The 13,060-nt window shown below is 42.9% G+C and overlaps 1 protein-coding gene across 1 annotated transcript; it reads left to right on the forward strand.

Annotated features, from left to right (window-relative positions):
• Positions 1-1,050: 1,050 nt before the first annotated feature.
• On the forward strand, positions 1,051-10,208 carry FCGR1A (Fc gamma receptor Ia). The gene is made up of 6 exons (XM_081815856.1): positions 1,051-1,339; positions 1,934-1,954; positions 2,738-2,992; positions 7,587-7,838; positions 8,759-9,043; positions 9,782-10,208. The coding sequence occupies exons 1-6, from the start codon at positions 1,309-1,311 to the stop codon at positions 9,994-9,996; spliced, it is 1,059 nt and encodes a 352-aa protein (XP_081671982.1). The 5' UTR covers positions 1,051-1,308; the 3' UTR covers positions 9,997-10,208.
• The last annotated feature ends 2,852 nt before the right edge of the window (positions 10,209-13,060 follow it).

The following is a 13,060-nucleotide window of genomic DNA, read 5'->3' on the forward strand; positions in this document are numbered from 1 at the left end:
TTATCCTAGTTGTTTTTACATTTGGAAAGTACAGTTGCTTATTAGAAAAAAAGTATTTCATCCTTCCAGATCATGGATCTCTTTCACTCCTCTTCCACAACAATACTCATTTCCTCACGTTTTCCTGAGCATTCTCTCATTTTTCAAAGAAGCAGCTATTTTACTACAAAGGAATTGTGAAGGATGGGGTGGGTACTGTTATACTCTCTTGGTGAGAATGTGAAGGAAATCAAACTGCCTGTTTTAAATCTGGCTTCTACTTCTTATAACCTTGGGCAAGTTACTAAATTCCTCTTTGTCTAGTTTCCTCATTTACAAAACAGAGACAACAAGAGTGTCTAGTCATAGTTTATTATGAGGGTTAAATGAAAAAAGACATATCAAGCATGTTTGCCTGGCATATAGTAAGCACCCTACAAATATATGTGATGATGATGATGATAACAGACAATCTGACAACATTTATCTAAAGAAAAAAAATGTACATTTCCTTGGACTGAGTGATGTTGGTTCTAGGAATGTATCCTAGGGAGATAGTAAGTTGAGTGCTTAAAGATAGGTACAAGACTATTCATTGTAGTGCTGGTTGTAACAATAAAACATTAGAAGTATCCTGCATGTCCATGAAGAGACATCTCTTCTTAGGGATATTTCCACTCATATATATGTCATTTTTCTTCTCTACAACATTTACATTAAACAGTTAATTTCCTTAGATATAGCCAAGATAAACACTCCAAATTCTTGATGTCTTTCAGGGAGGTGAGTTTAAAAACAAACAAACAAACCAAAATGGGACATCGATCCTGTATGCATTCCCAGAGGAATAGAGACCTCATTGTAGTAGGGGAACTCTTATAAATGAGCTATTCCTCACATGTCATGTAGAGGTTGATATAGAATAATCTGGATTCAAATGATAAAATTTTAGAGGCATTGGCCAAGCTTTGAACCAATTTTAGAAATGAGGATTTGCCATATTTTAGCCCCAAGAAACAGAATTAGTAAAGGGAGAATACAGTTAGAATAGAATATCAATAAAAACTTTAGTCTTTCCCTTGAATTCTGAGAGTTTCATAAGCCCCAAACCCAGAGTTTCAAACTAGGGAAGACATGCTAAGTAGTTTGAGAATGGGGAGAATGCTGCAAAAATTAAGGATGTATTTCTCAAAAAAGGAGAATGATGGTAGTGGTTAGAAGAGGCAATTTCCTTCCTCTTATCTAATTTCGGCTCCAGAGCCTCCAGCAGAAACTCTTCAAAATCTTGCATGTTACAGACTTCACTACTCCCATCGGATTGGAGATAACATGTGGCTCGTGACAGCTCTGCTCCTTTGGGGTAAGTTGGGCTTAGTGGGGATAGCTAGAAGGGTACTGCCTCTGGCTATGGGGACTCAAGACTTTTTTTTTTTTTTAAGATTTTATTTATTTATTTGACAGAGAGAGACATAGCGAGAGAAGGAACACAAGCAGGGGGAGAAGGAGGGGAGAAGCAGCTTCCCGCCGAGCAGAGAGCCCGATGCGGGGCTCGATCCCAGGACCCTGGGATCACGACCTGAGCCGAAGGCAGACGCTCAACGACTGAGCCACCCAGGCGCCCCAAGACTTTTTGTCTTCCTTTGGTATCCTAGGCTAGAACTCATGAATATGGGGACAACTGTATCTGTGCTTCTGTGATTTATTCATGCTCATTATATCAAAAGCATAGGAAGAGAGACTTAGTGGTTAATATTTAGCCTGGAAGCATCATATCAAAATAAATAACCATCTATAGGCTGTTCGTACCACTAGTGCCTGATTTGGAAAGGGGGTAGAGAGAGACTCAAGAGACTAAGCTGGCCCCTCAGAGTCTATATTAGTTTTAACTCCTCGATTCCCTTCCTTGTCATCTCCCACTGACCAACTTATGCCTCTATTCTTTGGTCTCTTACAGTTCCAGCTGGTGCGCAAACGGGTGAGTAATCTTTAACTCAGTTTCTCTTCCTCTGCCACATTCCTTCTTCTAATGGGTGAGTTTTGTTATCCTGAAGAAGAGAGTATAGGGAGAGGATAGAAACAAGAAAGATTTACAAATTATGTAAAGTCCCCTATATTCAGAGTATGATTTTGATAAAATCCTGGTTTTTAAGGATTCTCTCTAAGGTTTCCTGAAAAAGCCCTGACCTCAGGACTAAATGCCTACGTGTATATAATAGCAGGAAAAGGCCAGAATTGCAAAACCATAGACGTAGCTCTGCTGGGTTTTCTAACATTTCTTGAAACAGTCCCCTTTAGAAGAAAGCCGAGTACTTTTTTTCTCCTCAGGGAGAACCAAGCAAGAGAACCAAGAAGGTTTCAAAGTGAGGAGTTTGAGTCTTGGTTTCCAATGCAGATGCTAATTAAGGCCTGAGTTTAACCCTCAACGACAGTATTGCACAGGGGGTAAGAGAACCAGCTCCAATCAACTTGCCTTGGTTTAAAACCCTGCTTCTTTGTTTACCAACAGTGAAAACTAAATTAGTCATTTGTTTCTTAGGAGCCCCAAAGCTCCAAAATCCAGATGTAGATTTAATAACATGAACAGAGCTCTCTGCATGGGATCTGGATACTCTCAGTAGCTAGTTTTTATAGGTTCCCACTTGCTTATTTTTCATTCTCATTTAATATGTATTTTTACCTTGTGCTATCCACAAAACCTTACCAATTGCTCAGACCTTCCTTTTATTCCACTTTTTTTTTTTTTAAATCCCCAAAACAGACCCCGCAAAGGCAGTGATCACCTTGCAGCCTCCTTGGGTCAGTGTATTCCAAGAGGAAAATGTAACCTTATGGTGTGAGGGACCCCATTTACCTGGGGACACCTCTACACAGTGGTTTCTCAATGGCACAGCCATTCAGACCTTGACCCCCAGACACAGAATTGCTGCTGCCAGTGTCAGTGACAATGGTGAATACAGATGCCAGACAGGTCTCTCAGTGCCAAGTGACCCAGTGCAGCTGGAAGTCCACAGAGGTAAGTATGGCATGGAGCAGGAGGGTTGGAAATCACAAGGTCTTCCTTTGTGTTTTCTCCTTTCTGCATGCCAGATACGTGTGTTTTCGTTTACTGGAGTATGAGTCTCAGCTCTATGTGCCTACTAGGTGAAATTAAGTCAAGATACTCAGAATATCACATTAGGGTCCTTAAACTGTGCCCCAACAGCACCCCAACTGGGACAGCTGTGAGCAGGGTATCTAGTGTAAAACTCAGACCCTAAGATTTTATTACTTAAAATGATCTAATCTGGGGGCACCTGGATGGCTCAGTTGGTTAAGTGCCTGCCTTCGGCTCAGGTCATGATCTCAGGGTCCTGGAATTGAGCCCCGCATCGGGCTCCCTGCTCAGTGGGGAGCCTGCTTCTCCCTCTGCCTCTCACTCACCCTCTCTCAAATAAATAAATAAAATCTTTTAAAAAAACAAAAACGATCTAATTTTGTTGAAAAAAGTTATGCCTGCACATAGTAAATAAGAATTCAGAGAAATGTACAATGATGAACAATGAAGTCTCTCTTCCACCCCAAACCCCTAGTCCCATGGTCACCTCTGTAGAAATAAAGCTGTTAATATATATATGAACTTTAAAAAAAAAAGGTGGTTGGTAGAATACTCTATATACTGTTCTACACCTTGCTTTTATCACTGAAAATACCTTGGAGGTCTGTTTAAATCAATAGACATCTACCATGAACTTTCAAATGTCTGCCATATGGCTGTGCTGTAACTGATTTAATCATTCTCCCTATTAGTAAACTTGTAGTTTATTTCCAGTTGTTTTTTTTTAAAGATTTTTTATTTTTTATTAGAGAGAGAGAGTACAAGCAGGGGGAGCAGCAGGCAGAGGGAGAAGTAGGCTCCCCGCTGAGCAGGGAGCCCGATACGGGACTCGATCCCAGGACCCCGGGATCATGACCTGAGCTGAAGGCAGCCGCTAAACGGTCTGAGCCACCCAGGGACCCCAGTTTTTTTTGTTTTTACAAGCAATGCTACAATAGACATCTCTATATGTATAGCCTGGGGCACATTTCATAATATATCTGTAAGATAATATTCTGGACATGAGATTACTGTGAGACTAAGCATTTTAAACTGATGAATAGAAGGGGGAAAAACCCACTATCCACTTAAATCTGTAAAAGGTTTCTATTTGTCAAGAAATGGAAACTGCAATGCTTTTTAGGGTAAAATGTTTCATTATTCAATACAAATCATTCAAATGTGTTATTTAGTTATTCAAAAGCAGTAAGTTAAAACTTCATTGTAATTGATCATGTAAAAGTTAATCCATGCTGGAGGCAGAATTAGATTTGTATGGACTAGGTTGCTTTTGGAGGAAATGTGTTTTAGCCAAGGCAATATTGAGAAATGCTAGGGAGATGCTAGGCGTTCTTTATTAGTCTCTTAGATTTCTGGGAATCAGATCCTAGGTGACAGATGGGAGGGGAGCTGTCAGAATTGGTTTTTTTGTTTGTTTGTTTTTTTGAGAGGGAGAGAGAGTGCGCAGGCACGAGCACAAGAGGGGAAAGGGGCAGAGGGAGAAAGAGAAGGAGCCTCCCCCCTGAGCAGGGAGCCAGACCCCGGAGCAACCCCAGGACCCCAGGATCCTGACTGACTGAGCCAAAGGCAGAGGCTTAACTGACTGCCCCCCAGACAGAACTGTTTTAACGAGAGACTTTGTGTAGTTCAAGCGGAAGCAGAGTGTTTCATGGTTCAAGTGACAAAAAATGAAGCAGGGCTGGGAAGAGGCCATTTTCTTTGCCTTTGCACAGACTCTAGAAGCCTCAGCATTGATGATGTATTGACAATAATATATTTTACATTTTTAAAAAAGATTTATTTATTTGAGAGAGAATGAGAGGGAGAGGTAGAGAGAGAGGGAGAGAAAATCTCAAACACTCCACACTGAGTGTGGAGCCTGTCGTGGGGCTCCATCCTCAGGACAGTGAGATCACAACCTGAGCCAAAATCGAGTCAGATGCTTAACCAACTGAGCCACCCAGGGACCCCTCTATTTTGAGCCTCTTATAAATAGTACCGCTGTGAACATTTTTTTAAAAAGATTTTATTTTTTTTAAGTAATCTCTACACCCAACATGGGGCTCGAACTCACACCCCAGAATCAAGAGTCGCACACTCTACCGGCTGAGCCAGCCAGGTGTCCTCACTGTGAACATTTTTATACATGTTTTTTGGTGCACATATGTACAGATATGTGTTGGAATATGCCTAGGAGTGGAATTGCTGGGTCACAAATATGCATATATTCGTTCAGCTTTAGTTTTTCAAAGTGGTTATACCACATTACACCCACACCAGTGGAGTGTGAGAGTTCTGGTTCCTTTTCATCCTCATCAATACTCGGTGGTTTCTTCTTTTTTTTAACCATTCGGTTTCTATATTTTTCAGTTTAGCCATTCTGATGCATGTGCAATAGTTATCACATAGCTTTAATTTGCATTTTCCTGAAGACGACATTAAGCATTTTTCACATTTATTGCCTATTTGGATATCCTCTTTTGTAAAGTACCTGTCTAGGTTTTTTGCCGGTTTTTCTTTATTGTTGTCTTTCCTTATCGACTTGTAGGAGCTCTATATTTTGGACATGAGTCCTTTTTCAAGTGTTGCAAATATCTTCCACTCTGTGGCTTGTCTTTTCGTTATCTATGCTGTTTTCTTTTTTCAGTGAAAGAAGTGCTTACATTTACTGTAGTATAATACATCAGTCTCTATGCCCTTATTTAAAAATGTTTTGCCACAGGGGTGCCTGGGTGACTCAGTTGGTTAAGTGTCTGCCTTCAACTCAGGTCATGCTCCCCAGGTCCTGGGATTGAGCCCCAAGTCAGGCTTTCTGCTCCCTGGGGATCCTGTTTCTCCCTCTCCCTGCCATTCCCCCTGCTTGTGCTGGCTCACATGCTGTCAAATAAATAAATAAAATCTTAAAAAAAAAGTTTTGCCATTGTTAACCAGCAGTGGAGGATTCAACTGCAGTTACACTAGCTCTCAGTCGCTTCAGTTAAATCTGTGTGTGCTGAGACCACAAAAATACAGCTGGTTTGAGGACCTAAGTCCTAATCATATGGCTTAGAATGAGCATCCCCATCCTGCTCCAAGGTGATGAAGATGGAGAGAATGGCTTTTGAGTGGGAAATTAGTAATGTTTGCTAAAAGCTGCATCCTACAATTTTTGATATATAATACTCCCACTATCATTTAAGGCTAAATATTTTTAATTTTCATTAGTATGTATGTATTTTTTTTTCCTCATGAATTATTTAGAAGTGTTTTAGGAAGGTGGCTTTTTGTTACTGATTTCTAATTTTACGGCATTTTGGTCAGAATTTATGTTAAATATGGTATCAGTTCTTTAGTATTTGTTGAAAATTGCTGGTGGCCTAGTATGTACTCGGTATTTGCAACTGTTGCATGTATGTTTGGGAAGATGTGAATTTTCTCTAAGCTAATCCTACACCTACAGTGCTACAAAAGCACTACTGTCCCTTCTCTTCTGTCCTTTAAGAACCTCATCCTCATTTAGCCAAACCCACTGCCCGAGGGAAAGAAAAAGGAAGCATGTGTAGAGGTGTACATCTAAAGGGAGGGCCCCTTGGACTTGGAGCTCATTTTTACCAGCTAGATCACTGATCTGCACATGTGTGTATATCCTATCAATTTAGAAGCACATACCGTCTGGAGATGTTTGCTATTCTGTGAGTTTGTCTTAGTATGTGGGATCTCATTAACAACTTAGGAGTTGGAGTGTATTTGTTTTTTATTGCTGTGTAACAATCACCACAAACACAGCAGCTTGAAACAACACACATTTATTATCTTTCCATGGGTCTCAGCACAGCTTAGCTGGGTGCTCCACAGGGGCCGAAATCAGGTATGACTGGGCTGTGTTCCTTCCGTCAGTTCTTCCAAGCTCACGTGGTCATTGGCAGAATTCAGAATTCAATTCCTTATGTTGTAGGCCTGAGGTCCCTGCCTTTTTGCTGGCTGTCAGCTAGAAGCCAATCTCCGCTCCTGGAGGCAGGCCCCTGCCATACGGCCCTCTCCCAACATAGTGGCTCACTTCTTCGAGGCCAGTGGGAGACTCTCTCAGTCCAGTCAGCTAAGACAGAGTCATATAATGTAACATCATCATGCTAGAGATATCCCATAACCTTTGTCATATCCTGTTGATATGTTGCAAGTCTCAGGTTCTACCCACACTCAAGGGGATTACACAGGGTGTGACTCATTGGGGTCATCTTAGAATACTGCCTACCACTAATACGGTAAACTGTTTTTATCCCAACCAACTTCTGAAATCTGGAAAGGGAAGATAAGAAGGGGCTGTGTGCATGGCTGCTGGTAAAGACTACTTTTCTTCCCAGCAAAGCTAATTGAGGGATGGGCAACAGGCCTCAAATTCAGCAGAGCTCTGAGGTTAGAATGTTGTAAAGAAAAAAAAAAGAATGTTGTAAAGAGAAAAAGATAAGAACACCTCCCCCCACCCCCCCAGGGCCCAGTTCCAGCCTCCTCGTACCTCTGCTACTACATATATACATTTTGGGTCTATATTTTCCAGATTGGTTACTGCTCCAGGTCTCTAGCAGAGTCATCATGGAAGGGGAACCTCTGACCTTGAGGTGTCATGGATGGAAGAATAAGCTGGTGTACCAGATGCTTTTCTACCAAAATGGCAAGGTTTTTAGGTTTTCTTCTCAGAATTCTGAAGTCACCATTCTGAAAACCAACCTGAGTCACAATGGCATCTATCACTGCTCAGGCGAGGGAAAGCAACGCTTTGAATCAGCAGGAGTATCTATCACTATAAAAGGTATGTATCTGAATAGTCATAGAGCTGTAGTTTTACGGGCCATCACAAATCATCACTTAAGTTTGCAAGTGAAGACTTAAGTTCCGGAGAGGTAGCTGTCTCCCTGAAGGCCATGCAGTGACCAGTGGCTGGGCCTCAGTCTGTTGCTTTTTCCAGTAAACCACAATGCCTCATCAGTAACCCCAGGAGCTAACATGAAGGCCAGGGCATAGTGAGGATCTATTTCATCAATTTTATTTTAGTTGCAAGGAATAGAGATTCACTCAAGGGAGGTAGGAGAGTTATTAGAAAATGACTCAATGGAATCTCATAAAAAGCTCTATAGAAACAGAAGCCATGAAGACATTAGGAGTCAGTTATACTTTCTGTCTATCTCTTGAGGCAATGTGACCTCTCTGGTTGTACTTCTCTCTGAACATCTGCTAACTACAGCAGCTTCCTCTGTTCTAGCTTGCATGTGGGCCTGGATTGTGGTTCTTTCATCTTAGGACTCATAACTACTAGCAACTTTTTTCTATCTGAAAAAGAATTCATTCCTATGGGGAAGAGAGGATTGTCCCAGATTATCTTTTGAGGCAGTAAAACAAGTAACAAGTCACTGACCCGGCTAGTGTGTGGGTCAGTATCCATTCCTGGTGGACCATTACCTAAAGGCATGGCCACATAATCAATAACATGGCTATTCAGGGAAGCATGGACTGTGTGGAGGTATTCTCCACAGTAGGAAATGAGGAAGATGGCAATTATAAGAGTATCTGTGAGGAAACCCCAAGATTGCCTCTCTGCTGGAAGTGGGAAAAATTGTCTTACGGATGCATTCTCTAGGAGCAGGTTTCTCAAAGAGGAAGGGGGTATACCTTCTGTAAAAAGAATCTTGACACTGAAGCAGGCAATCCTGTCCCCATCAACTTTTTCTTTAGAGCTATTTCCAGCCCCAGTGCTAAAAGCATCTTTGTCATCACCCATCCTGGAGGGGCATCTGGTCAACCTGAGCTGTGAAACAAAGTTGCTCCTACAGAGACCTGGTTTGCAGCTTTACTTCTCCTTCTACATGGGCAGCAAGACCCTGCTGAGCAGGAACACATCCTCTGAATACCAGATACTAACTGCTAAGAGAGAAGATTCAGGGTTATACTGGTGCGAGGCAACCACGGAAGATGGCAATGTCATCAAGCGCAGCCCTGAGTTGGAGCTTCAAGTGCTTGGTGAGAATGAGGGGAATTGACAGGAGAAGGCACAAGGAGAAGATGCTCCCTTTTCTCCTTTGGGGCTGAGGTTTGTTTACGGGGATTTCATGGCCCAGCCAAGGAAAACCCATGAACAGGCTTTTCACTCTTGATTCGTAACTTCACTATTCTCATGAACTTCATTAAATTTCCTTTCCTTTCTCCCTTTATTTCCTTCCTTTCTTCATTTCCTATTTTCTCTCCTCTTTCTTTTCCCCTCGCTCCTCCTCCCTACCCCCCACATCTAATCAACAATATATTGAGTTCCTCCCATCTATTGTCATGGGTGTGGGGATATGAAGACATTGGGGTGCAGTTCTTACTTCAAGGAGCTCATATGGTAGATTGGTGAGGTTGGGATTTTGTGGATTGCACGTAAATACTTACCCAAGTGTTGATCTGGCTGAGGTACTCCAAAACAAAGACTCTTTGGGAAAAAAGTTTATCTTCAACCCAAATTCATTTCAAGCATTAAATGACATAGAAATAGCCTTTATGCCTGAAACTAGGAAGTCCATCCACTGAGAGGGCCCTTGGCAGTTAAACTCTTACGAGGAGCCTGCCCCTGGTCCATACACCACATGCCCCCTGAAATTACCAGTGTCTCCACTGGGGACAGGCACACCACATGTCAGCCAGCCTTCCCTCCCAAATATAACTCAGCCAGATCCCTCTGCGCTCTAACTAGCATTTCTTCTTGTCATTTTTCTTTTTCAGGCCTCCATACACAAACTCTTGTTTGGTTTCACGTCCTTTTCTATCTGGCAGTGGGAATGCTATTTTTGGTGGACACCATTTTCTGTACGATTATATATAAGGAACTGCGAAGAAAGAAAAAGTGGAATTTAGAAATCTCTTTGGACTCTGGTCATGAGAAAAGAGTAAACTCCTACCTTCAAAAAGAGGTATTTAGAAGAGCCATAATGTCATGAACGAGAGCAGCTGCAAGAAAGGACATACCAGAAGCCACGGAGGGAGGGCTGTGGCAGCCCAGCAGGGGCCCACCACGGATCTAGACAGTCCCTTGCCTTCTTCTCTGTGCAAGCGCTGGGGTGCAAACATCTGAAAGTTTAAACACATTAGAACTGTGAGTCTCATGACAGATATCTGATTAACTCTGAAATAAAGCAAACAAATGAGCTGACTTCAGTGGAGATAAACTTGAAAACTGGGTCATCAGGGACGATCTTAAGTGAGACCTACTCTAAAGAAATCTTTAAAAACTTGTAAGTCCAGTCTAACCTGATTATCCTACTACGTAGTTTGAGCAATAGTATTATTTCTAGGGACAGGGTGAAAAGGTAAGTGTGTGCATATGTACAAGAGATTAAGATAGAAAAGAGACAGAATGAGGGTGAGGAGGAGGCAGAAAAAGAGAGAATGAATATCAGGGATACAAGAGAAAAGCGTGTAGACCCAAAAGCAGGAAAGGTAGAGATAGATAGCTCCTGAGAGACTATGGGTGGAGCACAGACACATCCCTGGAGTCAGCGTGGTTATTTGGTGGCTTCTCTCTTCAGCCCACGAGCAAGGAATGCATCCACACAGCTTGCAGAGGTCCACGGCAGTCCCTCACCAGGGCACATGGGGGCATGATTTTTGCCCTTTCATATGAGGCTTTCTCATAACCTGTGTTCGGAGACACCAGGGGTCCTGCTTGCCTATCCCACTCCCTCACCCCACAGGAAGACAGAATGTAACTGGGGCTTTCCTTAATAAATGAAACCCAGACCTCCGAACGGGGCACTGCAAGGAGCTTCAGCTGGGGAGGGGCAGTGGCATCATAAGGCCCCCGCTCTTACCTCCAGAGATTTACTCTCCCCTTCTGATTTTCTGGATTAACTAAAAAGATAATGCTAATCTTGGGGCACCTGGGTGGCTCAGTTGGTTAAGTGTCGACTCAGCTCAGTTCATAATCTCAGGGTCCTGAAATCGGGCCCCGCATCAGGCTTCACACTGGGCATGGAGCCTGCTTAAGATTCTCTCTCTCCCTCTCCTTCTGCCCCTCACCGCCCCCCCCAAAAAAGATAATGCTACTCTCCCACTTGGGCTCTCATTTGGAGGCAAAATATTTTTCTGCTATCTAGAACACAGCTGAAATAAAACTGAAACATGTGAAAAGACTTTATTAAAGCTTAGAAAAAACCAAAAGGGGTATAAACAAACCTAGTAATGAATTCTAGATTTGGTTTTTTAAAACAGTGTAGCTTATCTGCCAAACAAGGATGCTTCCCAGCCTAACCTCTGTCCTGGTTCCACGTGGCAGGGCTCACCTTTAACATCCACCACCTAATACTCTTAAAGCAACTCAGCACTGTGAGGTAGACGGAAGAGCACCTTAGCCCACTGCTTTCCTAGTCTGTGGACAGTGAGAATGTTCGCTCTTTCAGAATAAAGTACAGCAATTATCATCTCAGTAGTACAACTCCAACATTTAAAAAAAAAAATTTGAGAGTGTGAGCATGAGTGGGGGGGAGGGGCAGAGGGAGAGAATCAAGCAGACTCCCAGCTAAGCGCAGAGCCCGATGCAGCGTTCTATCTCATGACCCATGAGACCATGACCTGAGCCGAAACCAAGAGTTGAAGGCTTAACCTACTGAGCCACCGAGGCACCCGTTACAACTGCAACATTTGAATTAAAAGAAAGATCATACATAATAGTAGGAGTTTCATTAATTGCACATAATGTTTGGTCTTATTGACTGAGAAAATGGAAATGAGAATTGCAGGGAATGAGTCCCATAGGAAAGAGGCCCAAAGACCTCTGTAGAGGGACCATCTGTAGAACACTCTCACCTGAGGAATCGGGAACTGAAGCAGGAAATGACATTCACACTCAGAGGAGAGAGCTGACCCTCAACAGGGTGGATAGAATTTCAGGGAAAGGGCTCCTTAAGAGAAGAAGATGGGGGCAGACAGACACCATGACCTGGGGTTGAAATGGAATGGAGACAGTCATTACTAAAGCATCATGAAGTGCTTCCTCCTTCCCCTGCTCTCTTTTGTGCTTCCTTTTCCCTGCTTTTCTATCTTCGTCACAATTTTTTTCTCACATGTACTTTACTGCTTAAATAACTGATTTCGTTAAATCAATTTCTTTTTTCCTCTTTTTGTGATTAAATCAATTTCTTAGTTGTGTTGCTGGGTAAACTGGGGAGATCCCAGACCCTGAGGCCTTGACCCATCCTGTCCCAAAGATGTCACCAAAGATTAGTCATGAGAAAGAATTCAAGGACAAAGCACAGCAAATGAGCTGAGGGACACTAGCAGAAAAGTTTATTAAAGTGAAAGTACACTCTTGAGATGTGAGTGGGAAAGAGGGAGGTGGGGTACTGTGCCTGGGGATTCAGGTTTCTATTTTTATCAACAGTTGTTAACAAGAGGGTGGAATATTCATTATTTGGGGCAGGATTGGAAGCAGGTTTTCTTGCTTTTTCTTCCTTATTTGGCTAGGGGTTTCCTGTCATGGCACCTGCCATCTTGGGCCTGCCTGGTTCAATCCAGCTTCTTAAGGAGTGCTGGGGGGCCAGGCCTCTGACATTCACAATGACTGGCCATTACTTCCTCTTTGCTGGCCTCCAGGTATCCTGTTAGAACCTAACTGCCTACTCTAACATTTGAACAATTTGCACTTCAGTCTACCCTTATTTCTGGCCTATAGCTGTGACAGGAATAGGTTCTTGGAGTCCCCCAAATTCATGCCAACCTGCTGGTTCCCCAAGCCTTGGTGCTAGGTCTAGTCAAGGCCTGGTACCACCTCACACTTTCTCCAGGTGGGTTGTCCAGCCCTCCAATTTCCCTATAGCGGTTGGGTGCCCTGTCCCTGACACTTGTCCCTACCTATCTAAGGGCTCACTCCTCTTTATTTTTATTCCATCCAGTACTGGAAACACACACAGAAATGACTGGATCCAAGTGGGGAGAGAGGCCCACAGGGAGAGAAGGGAAGGAACTGCAAAACCCAGCAGAAGGCAAACTGTCACCTGCTGAGAACCG

The sequence above is a fragment of the Leptonychotes weddellii genome, chromosome 4 (genome assembly GCF_054177405.1).
Source record: "Leptonychotes weddellii isolate Sample4059 chromosome 4, ASM5417740v2, whole genome shotgun sequence".
In the NCBI taxonomy this organism is placed as follows: Eukaryota; Metazoa; Chordata; class Mammalia; order Carnivora; family Phocidae; genus Leptonychotes; species Leptonychotes weddellii.

Coding starts and splice junctions, on each gene's coding strand:
- FCGR1A (XM_081815856.1), top strand. CDS start 1,309: ATGTGGCTCGTGACAGCTCTGCTCCTTTGGG. Junction 2,993..7,586: donor GCAGCTGGAAGTCCACAGAG/GTAAGTATGGCA, acceptor TATATTTTCCAG/ATTGGTTACTGCTCCAGGTC. Junction 7,839..8,758: donor AGTATCTATCACTATAAAAG/GTATGTATCTGA, acceptor CTTTTTCTTTAG/AGCTATTTCCAGCCCCAGTG.